The 14,993-nt window shown below is 39.4% G+C and overlaps 1 protein-coding gene across 6 annotated transcripts in view; it reads right to left on the bottom strand.

Annotated features, from left to right (window-relative positions):
• Positions 1–5,085: 5,085 nt before the first annotated feature.
• The window catches only part of TRMT6 (tRNA methyltransferase 6 non-catalytic subunit), a 71,034-nt gene continuing 61,126 nt past the window's right edge, over positions 5,086–14,993 (bottom strand). For 5 of the 6 annotated variants that reach the window (XM_041732084.1, XM_041732083.1, XM_041732080.1 and 2 more), the window contains 9 exons: positions 14,382–14,509; positions 12,191–12,282; positions 11,981–12,064; positions 11,589–11,713; positions 10,489–10,847; positions 9,829–9,914; positions 9,083–9,185; positions 8,893–8,979; positions 5,086–7,383 (listed from right to left, as the gene is read on the bottom strand). In XM_041732084.1, the coding sequence (XP_041588018.1) occupies positions 7,192–7,383; positions 8,893–8,979; positions 9,083–9,185; positions 9,829–9,914; positions 10,489–10,847; positions 11,589–11,713; positions 11,981–12,064; positions 12,191–12,282; positions 14,382–14,429 (1,176 nt within the window). In that variant the 5' untranslated portion in view covers positions 14,430–14,509 and the 3' untranslated portion in view covers positions 5,086–7,191. Of the gene's footprint in view, positions 7,384–8,892; positions 8,980–9,082; positions 9,186–9,828; positions 9,915–10,488; positions 10,848–11,588; positions 11,714–11,980; positions 12,065–12,190; positions 12,283–12,846; positions 12,957–14,381; positions 14,510–14,993 lie in introns of all 6 variants that reach the window. The other variant, XM_041732079.1, reaches the window with a different exon arrangement.

Here is a 14,993-nt window from a genome sequence, read left to right on the forward strand (position 1 = left end):
TTTGTTGTATTTCTATATACTAACATGAATTGTCAGAGAAATTCAGAAAAAATCCCATTTACAACTGCATCAAAAAGAATAAAATATCTAGAACTAAATTTAACCAAGAAATTGAAAAACCTATACACTGAGAACGGTAAAACATTGACAAAAAAAGTTGAAGAAGACACAAATAAATGGAAATATATTCTATGCTCATAGATTGGAAGGGTTAATATTGTTAAAATGTCCATGTTACCTAAAGCAATCTACAGATTCAATGCAATCCTTACCAAATTCCAAAGGCATTATTCACATAGAACACACAATTCCCAAACTTGTATGAAACCACTAAAGACCTCAAATAGCCAAAGCAATCTTGAGAAAGAAGAACAAAGCTGGAGATACCATCATCCCTGATTTCAAACTATATTGCAAAGTTATAGTAATCAAAACAGTATGATATTGGCATAAAAAGACCTATAGACCAATGGAACAAAACAGAGTAATAAACCCATGCATATATGGTCAATTAATTTACAATAAAGAATCCAAGAATATGTAATAGAGGAAGGACAGTTTAATATAGAACTACCATAGGATCCAGCAATTCCACTTCTGGATATTTATCTGAAAAAAAAAATAAAAACACTAATTTTAATTTTAGTGTTTACATGCATCCTCATGTTCAGGGCAACATTATTTACAAAACAACCTTAGTGTCCACTGATGGATAAATGGATAAAAAAGATGTTTTATATATATTTTATATATGTACATATATATACACATACATTATATACATTTATATCAAATGTGAAACTACTCAGTCATAAAAAGGAATGGAATCTTGCCAGTTGTGACAACATGGGTGGACCTTGAAGGCAACTACACTAAGAGAAATTAGTCAGAGAAAGACAAATGCTGTATGATTTTACTTATATGTGGACTCTACAAAGAACAAAACAAACAAATCAAAACAAAACCAAAAAACCAAGCTCATAGATGCAGAAAATTGGTGGCTGCTAGTGGGGTGGGCAAAATGGGTGAAAGGGGTCAAAAGGTACCAACTTTCAGTTATAAAGCAAGTAGGTCCTGGGGATATAACACACAGTGTGGTGACTATAGTTAATGATATCATATTGCATATTTGAAAGTTGCTAAGAGAGTAAATCTTAAAAGTTCTCATCACACACAAAAAATTTTTTCACTATGTCTGCTGACAGATGGTAACTAGACTTATTGTGGTGATCATTTCTCAGTGTATACAAATACTGTATTGTAATGTTGTACTCCTGAAGCTATATGTTATATAAGGTTATAATATGTTAATTATGCCTCAGTAAAAACAAACAAATCCTTAAAACTAAGTAAGATCACCTGTGGTTACGTGAAAGATGGCCCCTATGCATTGGCTGCAGAGTGGTTATTTCTTCATTATAGGCTGAGAACTGTTAGCTCAAAAGCCTGCTAGTGCCAAACTCAAACTTTACACATCCACTTCTTTTAAACAGAGCCCAAATAAGTAAATTTTTAGACATTTAGGGTCCATCTGCTTTGCATACCTTCAGCATATACCCAGCATCTGCTGACCATTGATCCCAAGTCTTTTAAGTTATAAGACTCTTGTCCTTCAGAGCAATCAGATCCAGAGATTCCACCTAGACACAAGAGGGCCTTCTCAAATTCCCCTTTCCTTGGGGGTTCCCTTGCCCTCCTCCTCTTCTGAGAAGTACTCCCCATGGTGTTGCTTCTAGATAGATTCTCACTGTGAAAAAACATCCCCTTCCTTGCTAACCTGTCTGGGCAGAACCATCACTCAATAAAGCATGTGGGTACTACTGCCACCTCATGGTCATTTCTTTTTTGATCAGACCCCAGATCCCTCCAACACCTACACCTAGCAGTGTGTAGACAAAAAAAGGGAAAGGGTGCAACTGCTAAGCCTTGGAGTGCCATTGTTGTTCTAAACAATCACCTCAGAGAAGAGGAACGAGCAGCAGAGATGGGGGAAGAATAGCCAGAAAGATAGGAGGGAAACCAGAAGAGATAGTGTCCTAGAAGCCAAGTAAAAAAACTGTCGTAAGGAAAGAGGTCAACCATGTCAAATTCTGTCTGTAGGTCTAGAGGACCATTAAGGAGCTCTGGATTTCACTTTACATCTTTTGTTGCTGCTTGCTCCAAACCAGCTCTCTGCTGTGGCTGCTCCAAAGTGCTGCTCTCCTGGTTTCTTCACCCCCACAATTCCTCTCACCACTTCAGTTAAATCCATGACCAGCATATCTCTTGGATGGTCACATAGCACGTATTTTAAGCTTTGAGGGCCACATGGTATCTGCCACAAATATTCAACTCTGCCCCATAGCGCAAAAGCAGCCACCAACAGTACCGTTTTCCACTAAAACTTCAATTATGGGCACTGCAATTTGAATGTCATGTAAGTTTCATGTGTCACAAAATTATTTTTCTTACTTGTCCCCCCAACTATTTAAAAATGAAAAAGAAAATTCATTCCTACCTGCTGCCTGAATATCCTGCCACTAATCAGCTTGCTTCTAGGGGCTGATAATTCTCCCCTTTGAAATTCTCCCCTTTCAGTATCCTTTGGGATACTGGCAGGTCTTGGCACACTCTCAATTACTGGGGACCACTCAGAACAAAGATGGTGGTTTAGATAATCACAAAGCCTTTTTTCTTTTGGGGGGGAGGGGCAGAGGAGAGAGACTGAATTTTAAGCAGGCTCCAGGCCCAGTGCAGAGCCTGATGCAAGGCTCTTACAACCCTGAGATCACACCTGAGCTGAAACAGTTGGATGCTTCACCAACTAGCCACCCAGGTTCCCGACAATCACAAAGGTTTGACAGACAACCAGGAGCTCAAACTGAGCTGATTGGTGAGGCTTATCTCCTGCACAAGATCAATTTGTCAAGACTGAGAGAGATTGCTGTCATATTTAATATGCAAGCACCAGTAGAGTGAAGAAAAAATAAACCAGATGAATATGTTCCAAACAAAAGAACAAGATAAATCTCCAGAAACAGATCTTAATGAGACAGAGATAAGTGATTTATTTTATAGAGAGTTCAAAATGATGGTCATAAAAGTGCTCACCATGGTCAGATCATGAATGAAGTGAGAATTTCAAAAGACAGAAAATATAAGTAAGTACCACAAAGAAATCATTAAGCTAAATAATACAGTAAGTGAACTAAAATATTCAATATAGGGGTTCAAGGGTAGATAGATCAGAGAGAAGAAAAGATCAATGAACTCAAAGACTGGGCAGTGGAAGTCATCCAATCAGAGGTGCAAAAAATTTTAAAAATGAACAAGAGTGAAGATAGCATAAAGGACTTATGAGACACCATCAAGTGGACAAACATATTCATTATCTGGGTCCCAGAAGGAAAAAGAAAGTGACAGAAAAGTTATTTAAAGAAATAATGGCTAAAAACTTCCCTAACCTGGAGAAACAGACATCCAGATCCAAGAAACCCAAAGAGTACCAACTAAGATGAACCTACACCAAGACACATTATAATTAAATTGTCAAAAATTAAAGACAAGAATACTCTTAAAAGGAGCCAGAGAAAAGCAACTTGTTACCTACAAGGAAAACCCTTATAGGACTATCAGTGGGTTTTTCAAGAGGAAATTCTCCTCATCAGAAGGAAGTGGTATGATATTATTCAAAGTGCTGAAAAAAAAACCCCAAAAAAACCCAAAACTGCCAATCAACAATACTCAATGTAATTAAGAATGCTCGGAGTTGCCCTTCAGAAGTGAAGGAGAAATAGTTTTCCAGACAAACAAAAGCTGAAGAAGCTCATTACCACTAGACTGGCCTGACAGGAAATGTTGAAGGGAATTAATTAAGCTAAAATGGAAGCTACTAATCAGCGAATTGGTAGTAACTTGAAAACAGTATAAAACTCACTGATATACAGTTAAATTCAGAACATTGTAATAGTGGTGGGTAAGCCACTTATAATTCCAGAATAAAAGTTAAAAGACAAAAGGATTAAAAATAACGATACAGTAATTTGTTAATGGATATACAATATGAAAAAAAACAATTGTGAAATAAAATTCACAAAACACAGGAAAGGAGTATAAACATATAGATCTTTTGTGTATGGATATGTTATCTGAAGGAAACAAAATCAGTATCTTGAAGAGGTAACTACACTCCCACATTCACTGTAACATTATTCACAATAGGCAAGATATGGAAACAACCTGTCTGTCAATGGATGAATGGATAAAGATGTGGTAGTTATATACATGGAACATTATTCAGCCATGAGAAGAAAGGAAATCCTGCCATTTGTGACAACCTGGATACTTGAGAGCATTGTGCTATGTGAAATAAACCAGACAGAGAAAGACAATGTGTCACTTGTATGTAGAATCTAAAAAAACCAAACTCATAAAAACAGAGAGTAGAATGGTGGTTGCCAGGGGCTGAGGGGGTGGGGTGGGTACTAAGGAGACACTGGTCAAAGAGTATAAATTTCCAGTTATAACATGCACAAGTTCTAGGAATCTAATATACAGCATAGTGACTATAGTTAACAATACTGCATTACATATTGAAGATATATGCTGAGAGTAGATCTTAAATGTTCTCACCACAAACAGAAATGGTAATTATGTGATAGGATAGAGGTGTCAGCTAAGGCTATGGTGGTAATCACTTTGCAGTATATTAAGTGTATCAAAATAACATGTCATATACCTTAAACTTACACAATGTTGTTACTGGTTTTTTAAAAATATTTATTTTAGAGAGGGAGAAAGAGTACACACATGACTGGGAGCAAGGGTAGAGGGAGAGAATCTCAAGCAGACTCCCACTAAGTGCAGAGCCTGATGCGGGGCTCAATCTCAGGACCCTGAGATCATGACTTGAGCCAAAACCAAGAGTCAGATGTTCAACCGAGCCATCCAGGTGTCCCAATTTACACAATGTTACATGTCAATTATAATTTGACAAAGGTGGGGGGATATGCTTCACACAATATTAGTGTACCTCTAAGCTACAAAATAATCTAATTGGCACCACTGTATATTTCCAAGATCCTAACCCAGTGAAGAAATAAGGTGGACATTACAAAATTTTTGTCTTTATTTTCTGATTGCCACTTATTAAGGTGTTATTTCACAGAACTCTTCTGGTGGCTAGATGTCCAGAAGTCATACAATTATCCATTCATTTGCTCCAAAAATGAATATCCACTTTACAAACAAGACAAAAGCATCAAGTATTTTGCCAAGCTCTTGATGTGGGTGCACACACAGGAGTGTTTCTCAAGCAGTGGTCCCTGGGCCAGCAGCATCACCTGGAAACTTCTAAGAAACGCAAATTTTTTGCCCCACCCCAGATCTACTGAATCAGAAACTTTGAGGTGTTACACAATTTGGGTTTAATAAGCCCTCCAGGGAATCTTCACACATACTAAGTTTTCAAGTTATTGAATTAAATAAGCATCAGTCTTCAAAGATGAAGTAAATTTTATGCAAGAGAAAAAAATAATGCAGGTTAACACTAACTTTTGCTGCTGGCATATGAGTTCACAAGTCAACTCCAGGGGCAGCTACGTGGATGCCCAAGGCCTTGGTAGTGCAGACTTCCAGAATGAGTGAAATGAAATGGGACTTGAAAACTGGATGAATCCCAAGTAAGAGAGGATTCTAACAGCAACCAGTGGAGACCTGCCACTAATGAATTCAGTCTGTGCACACGTGTTCTCCTTGATAAAACTCGACTGATTGTATGTGGATGATGACTGTTTACAAGGATGTGTTCAGTGAGGTGTCAATTTGGGCACGTTTTCTTCGACAGATCACATACCACAATCAGCTGAAAGCCAGTGAATGTGGTGTCACTGACCACATCATTAATGGAAATCAGACGAATCATAATAAGAAACACTTTTATTCTTTAAAAGCAATGTTTTAAGAAAAAGGAATCAAAACTCTTGGTAATCACACTGACCATTATCAGGATAGTACATGCTACTAGGAAAATGTAATTTTTTTTCTGAGATGCTCCTTGCTGGATGATCTGCATCTATGCTATAATGTTGTGAACAACACACAGTATGAGCATGTTTAGTGAGCAAGACAAGAGCTGTGGCTTACTCTAAATACTTTCCTTGGCTGCAGTAGATGACCAAATTTGATTATATGTTTTCAGAGCTTAGAAAGGCTAACCACCTAATCATGCCAGAGCTCAACAAACCAGCATTAATAATCACCAGAAAAGGCACTTTAAAATACATTTGACAAGGAGTGACACTAATGCAATGAGAACTGGTCTAAGCCCTGCACTAAACTTGTCATAGATCATATAGATAGTGCATTGTTTCCATATGTATATATAAATATATATATATATGTATATATACCAACAACCACAAACGTGTGTGGGTGTGGGTGGGGGTGTAGCTCTGTAAGTCCCTGGTAGGGGAAAAAAAACCTTTGCTGTTTCCTTTAATTCAATAGTATACAAAAATTATAGTCACTTGTTTTGGAACAAAGAATGAGGGGATGAGAAAAGTAACACAAGAAAGTACCCTACTACACCTTTGTGTATCGACAAAAAAAAGCAGTAAAATAAATACTCAGAACTTTCCTAAGTTGTCAACTATTTAAAAAAAAAAAAAAAAAAAAACCTAATGTTTTAAAAAAAGTTTATTCCACTGGAGGGAACAGGGAGGACATTTTTGGTACTGTAAATCTCACACACTCACAGCCATATTGCTTCAGTTTAAAACAGTGGAATGAACACGAGAAATTTCTTCCACAGATTCTGGCTTTCAGTACCCAAGTTTTAGGTATGTTGTGTTATTCCACTTAGCTTAACATATAAACAAAGTCTTGTATAAATATATTTTTAGGAGGTCTAAATTCTCAAGATATTTTCAGAATACTAAAAGTACTTAGAGGATTTTTGTGAAATAAACAGAATTGGCCATACATACCAGTCCACTGCATACACCCAAGACTTGGGTGTTTTGGCTCGATGTTCTGACAGACCAAATTTATCTGTGTCAGAGGTGGACAAAGGCTTACTTGTTCTTCCCAGGAACAAGTGTATAGACACATTCTTACTTTCAGAATATGAGAAAACGATTAGTAATGGCATTTAAAGTCAAATTACTAACTGTATAATGCCTGAGGACAAAAATCAGAGCAATTTTTGAAAGGTTAAGAGTCAGACTCTGGGCATTTCCGTTTTTTCGCTGCTGGCTCTTCAGTCTTGTTTGATTCTAAAGTGCTTGCGTTGGATTTGAGACTGGGGTCTGCTTTAAGGTTATCCATGGCAACAGTGAAGCCTGAGAGGAGGTACCCCCCACCTCCACTCATCAGTAGTTTGGGATGACTTCGATCTGGCAAAACCTAATCAAGACAGAAAGACATTCATGTTTTCCTAAGCAGATAAAGCTCATGCTAACAATACACAGGCCATACATCTGAATTTAAAGGACAGAGATTCTCTTAAAGATTTAATCAGACCACTTCCTAAAGAGCTCCTTTCCTTCACCTGATAGTGCAGATGAAAGTGTAGAAATTGGCTTAAATGATTTTCTTTTAAAAGATAAAACTGAAGCTGTGGCTCTCAAACCTGAGGCGAGTCTCTGGTGGCAAATGAGCAAATGTTTGTGTAGTCCACTGGGCCTGTGCATACCTTTCTTTCTATTGGCTCCAGGAAGCTTCATGGCCAACGGTGGAGCTTGGGTCCATGGAGAAGTAGTTACTAGACATATATCCAGAGCTTCCTTTCCCTGATACCTTGTTAACTCTAATGGGGAGGGTCCGTTCAGGGCTTTGCGTATTCTGGATTATGTAGTACCATGTCCAAGCAGCAGGGCAGGGCCTGTGGCAGCCATGGAGGTGCTCCTTCAGATCTCCCTTCAAGAGGGAACTGGCTGTGAGGAGTTTAGGCAGCAGAAAGCCTCTAGCTGCTGCTCTTTGGGATCCTCTGCAGCTTTAGACCCAGGGAGGCCATGGGCTGCTCCAAGTCGATTACTGAGCATGGGTACCCAGGACCGCAACATTTCTGCCCAATACAGGGCTCCTTTAATGGGCAATCTTTGCTCTAGCTTTCCCCATCATCCTGGCTGAGACTTTCTGAAGGCAGGGCTGCAGGCTCTTCCTCTCCATCTTCCTTTGTCTCCCTTCTTTTTTTTTTTTTTTTAATTTTTGTTTATTTATGATAGTCAGAGAGAGAGAGAGGCAGAGACACAGGCAGAGGGAGAAGCAGGCTCCATGCACCGGGAGCCTGACGTGGGATTCGATCCCGGGTCTCCAGGATCGCGCCCTGGGCCAAAGGCAGGCGCCAAACCGCTGCGCCACCCAGGGATCCCTGTCTCCCTTCTTTATAGCAATCAGACATCTACCATGATCTGAGGGCTTTCCCATCTGATCCTGCTCCCTCTCCCCCTCATCTTTCAGAGGCATCCTCCCCAATAAATCCCTTCCCACTTCTAATTTCATCTTAGCACATGCCTTCCAAAGGACCTGAACTGACATGGAGCCCACCAGTAAATCCTGAAAACCTGCTACAAACCTCTCCCAGCAAAGAGGAGAGAGTCATTTTCTTGTTGACGTAGGGATTTTGCTATTATCAGTTATTCCCTTCCACAGTGATCTCAAGGCCTTGGAGAAACAAGAACCATAACTGTTTGTGTTTCTGGACTGGAGTTACAGAGTGATAGACCCTGACATGAAAGGAGGAAAAAGGGTCAGGAAACCCAGGGCAATTTCTCTGAGTTATAGGCAGGAGAGTCTTTCATCTCTGTTGACAGAAATAGGGGTATCTCTATTTAACAACTTCTGGCACTACTGCAAAGAGCCAGAGTGACTCAGGAGAATCAACTCCCTGGAACTGCTGTTAAGTACACATACCTGGTAATTCCTAAGCCAGGTTTCAGACAGCCTGAGGTTGATGACGCCTCCTCTTTCCCGCAGTTTTGTGTAGCATTCCAACAGAGGCTAAAGGCATAAACAGAGTTCTATTAAGAACGACTTTGAGGGCTGCAATTTGAGTATTAACATGCAGATGAAAGAACTCCCGTCCGTTCCATGTCAGCATTACCTCTTTATACTGACAGTAGACCACAAATGGTCTTGAAGGGGCCACAAAGTCCAGCAAAGACAGCAGCAGTGGAGTGGGATGGAAACGACTAGCTACAATTAAACTGCAAGGAAAACATTAGACAAATTACTTCTCTACTCGGCAAAGCAGTGCATAGATTTTAAAATGCACTTAAAACGATCATCTATTCATTTGCCATGACTCATACAGGGAAGACCTTCAAATACAATATTCTCCAAATTCCAAAATAAATAAATAAAATCATGAGCTATTACTTTCTAAGAAACACAAAATGAATTAAAAGCTCTTGTGGTCCTTGGCAACTCTAGGTAGCATTTAATGACATTCTTGATTATAAAAAAAAAAATCATCTGGAAACTAATCCAACACTCTAATTCTGGCTTGGCAGATCTCTGACTCTACACCTCCTGTCAGGTTTTCCTTAGCCTTTACCTAATTAGCCATTAATACATCAATTTGAATACCCCACTCCTTAGATATAGCAGGACTACACAGACCCATTTGATACACTGTCATTAGAGAAATTTCAAATTTATTCTAAAACTCTGAAACCAGCACAACCAATTTCCCCACCTCCACCAGATGCAGCCTCCTTTCTTTAAAAAATCAAGACAGAATCATCATCTCTGCTTCAGCTATAATCAAAGCAGATAGGCAGAGAATTCTAAGCTGTTTGAAGCAGAGCCCATGAACACCCAGATATCTGCATTCTTTCATCAACGCACCCATCTGCGTTTCTTTCACTCAGCAGAGCAGCAGCCTCTAAATGTCTTTTCCTTTGCTCTTCTTGTCTCCTCTGCTTTTCCTGAATCTTCAAGAAGAAAAAGAAGAAATTAATGTACTGAGGTCATTCAGTCAGGTTTATGGAAATGCTGGTCTGTCAAAACATTTCAACGTATTTATCAATTTGGACTAAAGCAAGAAGGTCATTCATGAGGAGGTTGAAAACACAAACCCATTCGTAATAGGACCATCAAAACCTGCCTATACAATGTTTCTGGATCCTAAAGCTCCATCCCAAAGAATACACCACACACGTGTGTACACCCACACACACTTTCTCCATCTGTTTTGGCATTTATTACCTTGGGCACTGATGCTCCAAAACCAAACCAAATCTGTGCTTAAATGAAGTTAACTGAAACTCTGAAGGGAATATTATGAAGGACTCTTTTAATTTTATTTTTTATTTTTTTATTTATGATAGTCACACACACACACACAGAGAGGCAGAGACACAGGCAGAGGGAGAAGCAGGCTCCATGCACCGGGAGCCCGATGTGGGATTCGATCCCGGGTCTCCAGGATCACGCCCTGGGCCAAAGGCAGGCGCTAAACCGCTACGCCACCCAGGGATCCCGGTAAGGGGGACTCTTAACACTTACATAATCCTTTTTGTTTCCTCTCTCTTTAGGCTCCTTATATTCTGGATCTTGAGAGACGATTTCCATTGTTTCCTGTTCTGGTGGGTGATGGCTCTCTGGCCCTTCTGCCACACTGTCTTCATTGTCTTGTTCCGAAGTCTGTTTTTCCTCCAGAGTCCCGTTACTTTCTTCAACTGATGCACTGTCTTTAGGCTCTGAAGCTAACATCTCCACAGAAAATGTTCCATTTAGGAGACTGTCCACTTTGTTGAGTGGAAACTCATAAAGACCACTGAGGAAAGATTTGGGAAATCCAAAACATGCTGTTGCTGCCCGAACAGGTCCACCTCCAGGGTACAACTGAATAATGGAACCAAAACCTGAAGAGATTAAAAAAAAAAATCTGCTTGATGGAGGTGACTCTAGACTCTGCAAATACTCAAGAGTCCTCCACAGAATGGAGACTGAAGGTCTCTACTCTGTTCAGGGGCTATAGGATGATGCAGCTCCTCTGCAGGTCTTTCCAGTATATGAATATTCCCAGTGAAGGAAATATCATCCCAAAACATATGAACCCCCACTTGACACCATGGTTAAAACCCTGAGATCACCCAAAGTTTGGGTGTCACATGATTGGTGACTGGCTCTTAGCTTTTTGCCAATCCAATCCTCATTCAGAGCAGCTGAAAGTTCTCATCTGCCACAGGGTTAGAGGGAGGGCAGGCAAACCAGGCTGTGTTGTGCTCTTCCAGGACAAGATACACCCCTTGTGTTCTTCTCATCCAATTCCCTCAATTCAGGCCATAAAAATGAGCACCAGCTATCCAAAAATTTACTGAAATCACAGTCCTGGAGGTCTAAGCCAGCCAAAGGCTTCAGAAACATCCCCACTGATGTTGAAACTGGAAAGGGCAATTGCCATCCAGGGGCACCAACACAGCACTGGCAGGGAGATGTGGACTCTATGGGAAGGTCCCAGGGACTGGGGCTGTGTGGGCCCACATAAACCATGTCATTAATCTTGCCGGAACTCAGCCTCACTCTCTGTGTGTTTGAGTTTTTAGTCCCTTCTACTCACATCATGGTGGTGCTTTAATGAACCTGAAAATGTTACATCTTACCTCCCATCCGTTCCATCATTGCACCCAGCACCAAGCCTGCACAAGTTTCCATTACAATCATTTTATTGCCAGCACGGACATTTCCCAAGGTCAACATCTGGGCTAGTGTATCATATCTCATGTGGCTGAGGAAAAAAGAATGATTCATTTATTTTTAGCTAAGCAGAGCCAGCTACTCTAATCATTTTTTTAAGTTTTGTTTGTATGTTTCACAAAAATTATGTTGATAAGATTATAGATTGCTTTGGAGGCACAGTAAAAAGAACTTACAGTTTATGAGGTAGGAGGGCACTTTATGCAGGTGAACAAGTTTTTCATTTTACTTAAAATCATGACTTTTCTTAAAGATATATTTTCCCCCAATTATATTTTTGAAAGGAAACAAAGCGTACTTAATTTTTCCAGGTTCTCTTGCATAATACATAATTGAAAGAATGCGAGTGGATGGCTTCACAACAGTAATGATGGCTTCATACCTGGAGGAAGAAAACAGCGGACGTTAGTTTTTAAAAACTGGCTTAAAAATATTTTATTTTGAAAATATACTTCAGAAATGTATAATGATTTGATACTTTCATTCTTTTCAAACAAAATCCACTTACTTCTTTTTCTTCTTTTTTATATATTTATCTTGAGCAAATTCTGTCTTGTCTCGGAATGTTGTACTATTTTCAATTAACTGCTGAACTATTTCCTACAAGAAAAGGAACAAGCAGATTTTCTGAAATTTTATTTCCACTGAAATGATAACTTCAGAAGTTTCTTACCCTAGAATGTATCCAAAGGTCTGATTTTCCAGTCTCTTTTCCACAGAAGTCCAAATGAATAAACCACATTTCTTTTTACTCTATCTAGAATTTGTATAAAATACAAGTACTTTGTACCTGCACTTAAAATAGGGTCAAAAAAACCCCCCACAAAACAGAGATACATGATAAAGGGAAAAGGGGAGTAAAAGGAACAGTCATTTCTGAAGACACTGGCTGAAAACATTACTGAAAATGAACCAAGTTAAGCTCTGATGTGCCCAAAATTATTAAATTCTCTTTTGCTAATAATATCAGTAATGCCACTCACTTACATTCCTGCATATAAGAAATGAAATCTCCGATATATGGAATGGCATGTACATGTCAAACTCTTTCTAATAGAAAAACAGTATTTTTATGTTTCACCTTAAGTAAATCCTGCTTTAAAAACCAAGCAATTTCCTCAATACCAAAAACAAAAACAAAACACAATGTCCTTTGAACATTACCTCTCCTTTAATGCCTTTGTCCTTTAAAGCTTTTATGTCATCTTGAGTAAGTTTCTGAGATTTCCCATCATCAATTATATTTCGATTATCAGTGCCTGCTTCTTTGGTCTCTAAAGAAGGAAATTGCTTAATGACACTTCTGATCTGAAGTTATTTAAGATCTTTCTTCCTCTAAGGTCATGTCCACATTCAGTACATCAGCCACTCAAGTTCCACTGTCTCCCCAACCCACCTCTCATCCACTATCCTTTCTTGCTGTGACTGTTCCACTCTCTAACTCATCTTCTTGCTCCCACTCTTGCCTTACAAGCCACCCAGACACCTAGAGTATTCTCCTTGTAAAATGCAAACTGGCTCATCGAATCCTCCCATGCACAAAACAGTGGCTTCTTACAATTACAATACATTCTAAAGATATCTGCAAGGTTGTATATGTTCTGGCCCCTGAATACCTTTTCTAACTACCCCTGTACTTCAGCCACACTGCCCTCCTGTTCCTTAAACCAAGCACAGGCTCACCACAGGGCTTTGGCACTTGCTGCTCCCTCCACTTGGCACTGCTTTCATGACAGATCTCTGCCTAGGTCCTTCCCATCACTCAGGGCTGAGCTCATTATCTCAGCCATGTCTCACCCAATCAGCCTCCAGTATACCTCCCTGCTTTACCATCTTCACAGCACATATCACCATCTGCAAGTATGCTGTTTGTCTACTCATTCTTGGTGTTCCCCACTGCTCAGTACATTTAATAAGATGACTTGGACAGTGCCTAATCATGCCTGGAACATATTTGGTGCTAAATAAAAATATGGAGGTTAGAGTAAAAGCATTTTATTAACTGGTCTGAACCAAAACTTTGATTTGGTTAGTATTTTAGTTGTTTGGTTCTAAAAATTAATTATTTTATTTTATTAATAAAATATTTCAGGTACATTTATTTTAACAAGCGTTATAGTATTTAATTAACAATGACAACTAAAATTATGAGGCCTTTGCTATAGGCAAAGCATGGTTAAGACCTTTCTATGTGTTATATGACTGAACACTGGCTATAGCCTTGACATAAAATGTATTTATGGCTCCATTTTACAGATGAAGATACAAGCCCTAGAGAAACCAAGTAACCTGACTAAGGTTACTAAGGCAAGTGATGAACTTGGAACTTAAACATAGTCAGTTAAAGTCAAAGCCAGACTCTTACTCCTACCCTACCTACATGCTAACTGCCTGCAGCTGTTATGTAACTTCTGGGCACTGAAAGGACTCTACCTGTTCTTGCACCAAACTAGCAAGGATTCTTCTAGGATTAAAAATTTGGCCCAACGTCAGAAAGCTGGTTAGTGATGGGCTGGAGCCAGAATCCAGGGACCCAAAGCCAAAGGCAGACCTTGCTTCATTCCACCAAGCTACAGTTCTTAGATTATAAGTTTACATTTCTTTGGGGATAGCCTCGGTTAGCATTTTAAAATTGGGGTCGACAGGTTTCTGACTAGCCAGCTCAAGAGCACCTATTTCATATATCCAAAATAGTGTACCTGAAGTAGGCTCTTCCTTCTTCTTCTTAGGCTGAAGACTTCCTCCATTGGTCACTTCAAATGTGGTTCCATAGCTATGGCCAATGATGTTATCCAGATAGAACCACTGTTTTTCAAAAGTTACTTTTCTGGGGAAGAAAATGCAATTAGCTGAACCTCATTTGCATTCAGTATAGAAAAGATAGGCTCAATCAAGTTTATTTCAAAACTGGTCTCCATAAAGAATGATAGCGTTATCTCTGAGCATAAACTGACAAGTGAACTAGAGAGAAGTGGGCTGGGGCAGAGACATAAAATTAGTAAGAACCCACAAAAACACTGAACTTGGAAGGAGAAACAAGGACAGAAGACACTCCTCTTCTGAGGCCTTGTTCTGACTCCAATTTGCGCTGACAGGATGTCCAAACTCACAGCTTTGTGGATCTCATGAATAGCATAAAGCATAAAGTCACTGTCAGGCCACTGGACACACAGTGTAACACCCCTTGCAACTCTAGCGAGAAACTCGCAAAACTGAACAGTCATTGAGATGACAAGGATTTAACAAATTCCCTGGTCTAACTGGCTATTTTTTTAAAAAAATTATCTAGTAAAACCAGGATTAGTCAGTAG

The sequence above is a fragment of the Vulpes lagopus genome, chromosome 18 (genome assembly GCF_018345385.1).
Source record: "Vulpes lagopus strain Blue_001 chromosome 18, ASM1834538v1, whole genome shotgun sequence".
Classification (NCBI taxonomy): Eukaryota; Metazoa; Chordata; class Mammalia; order Carnivora; family Canidae; genus Vulpes; species Vulpes lagopus.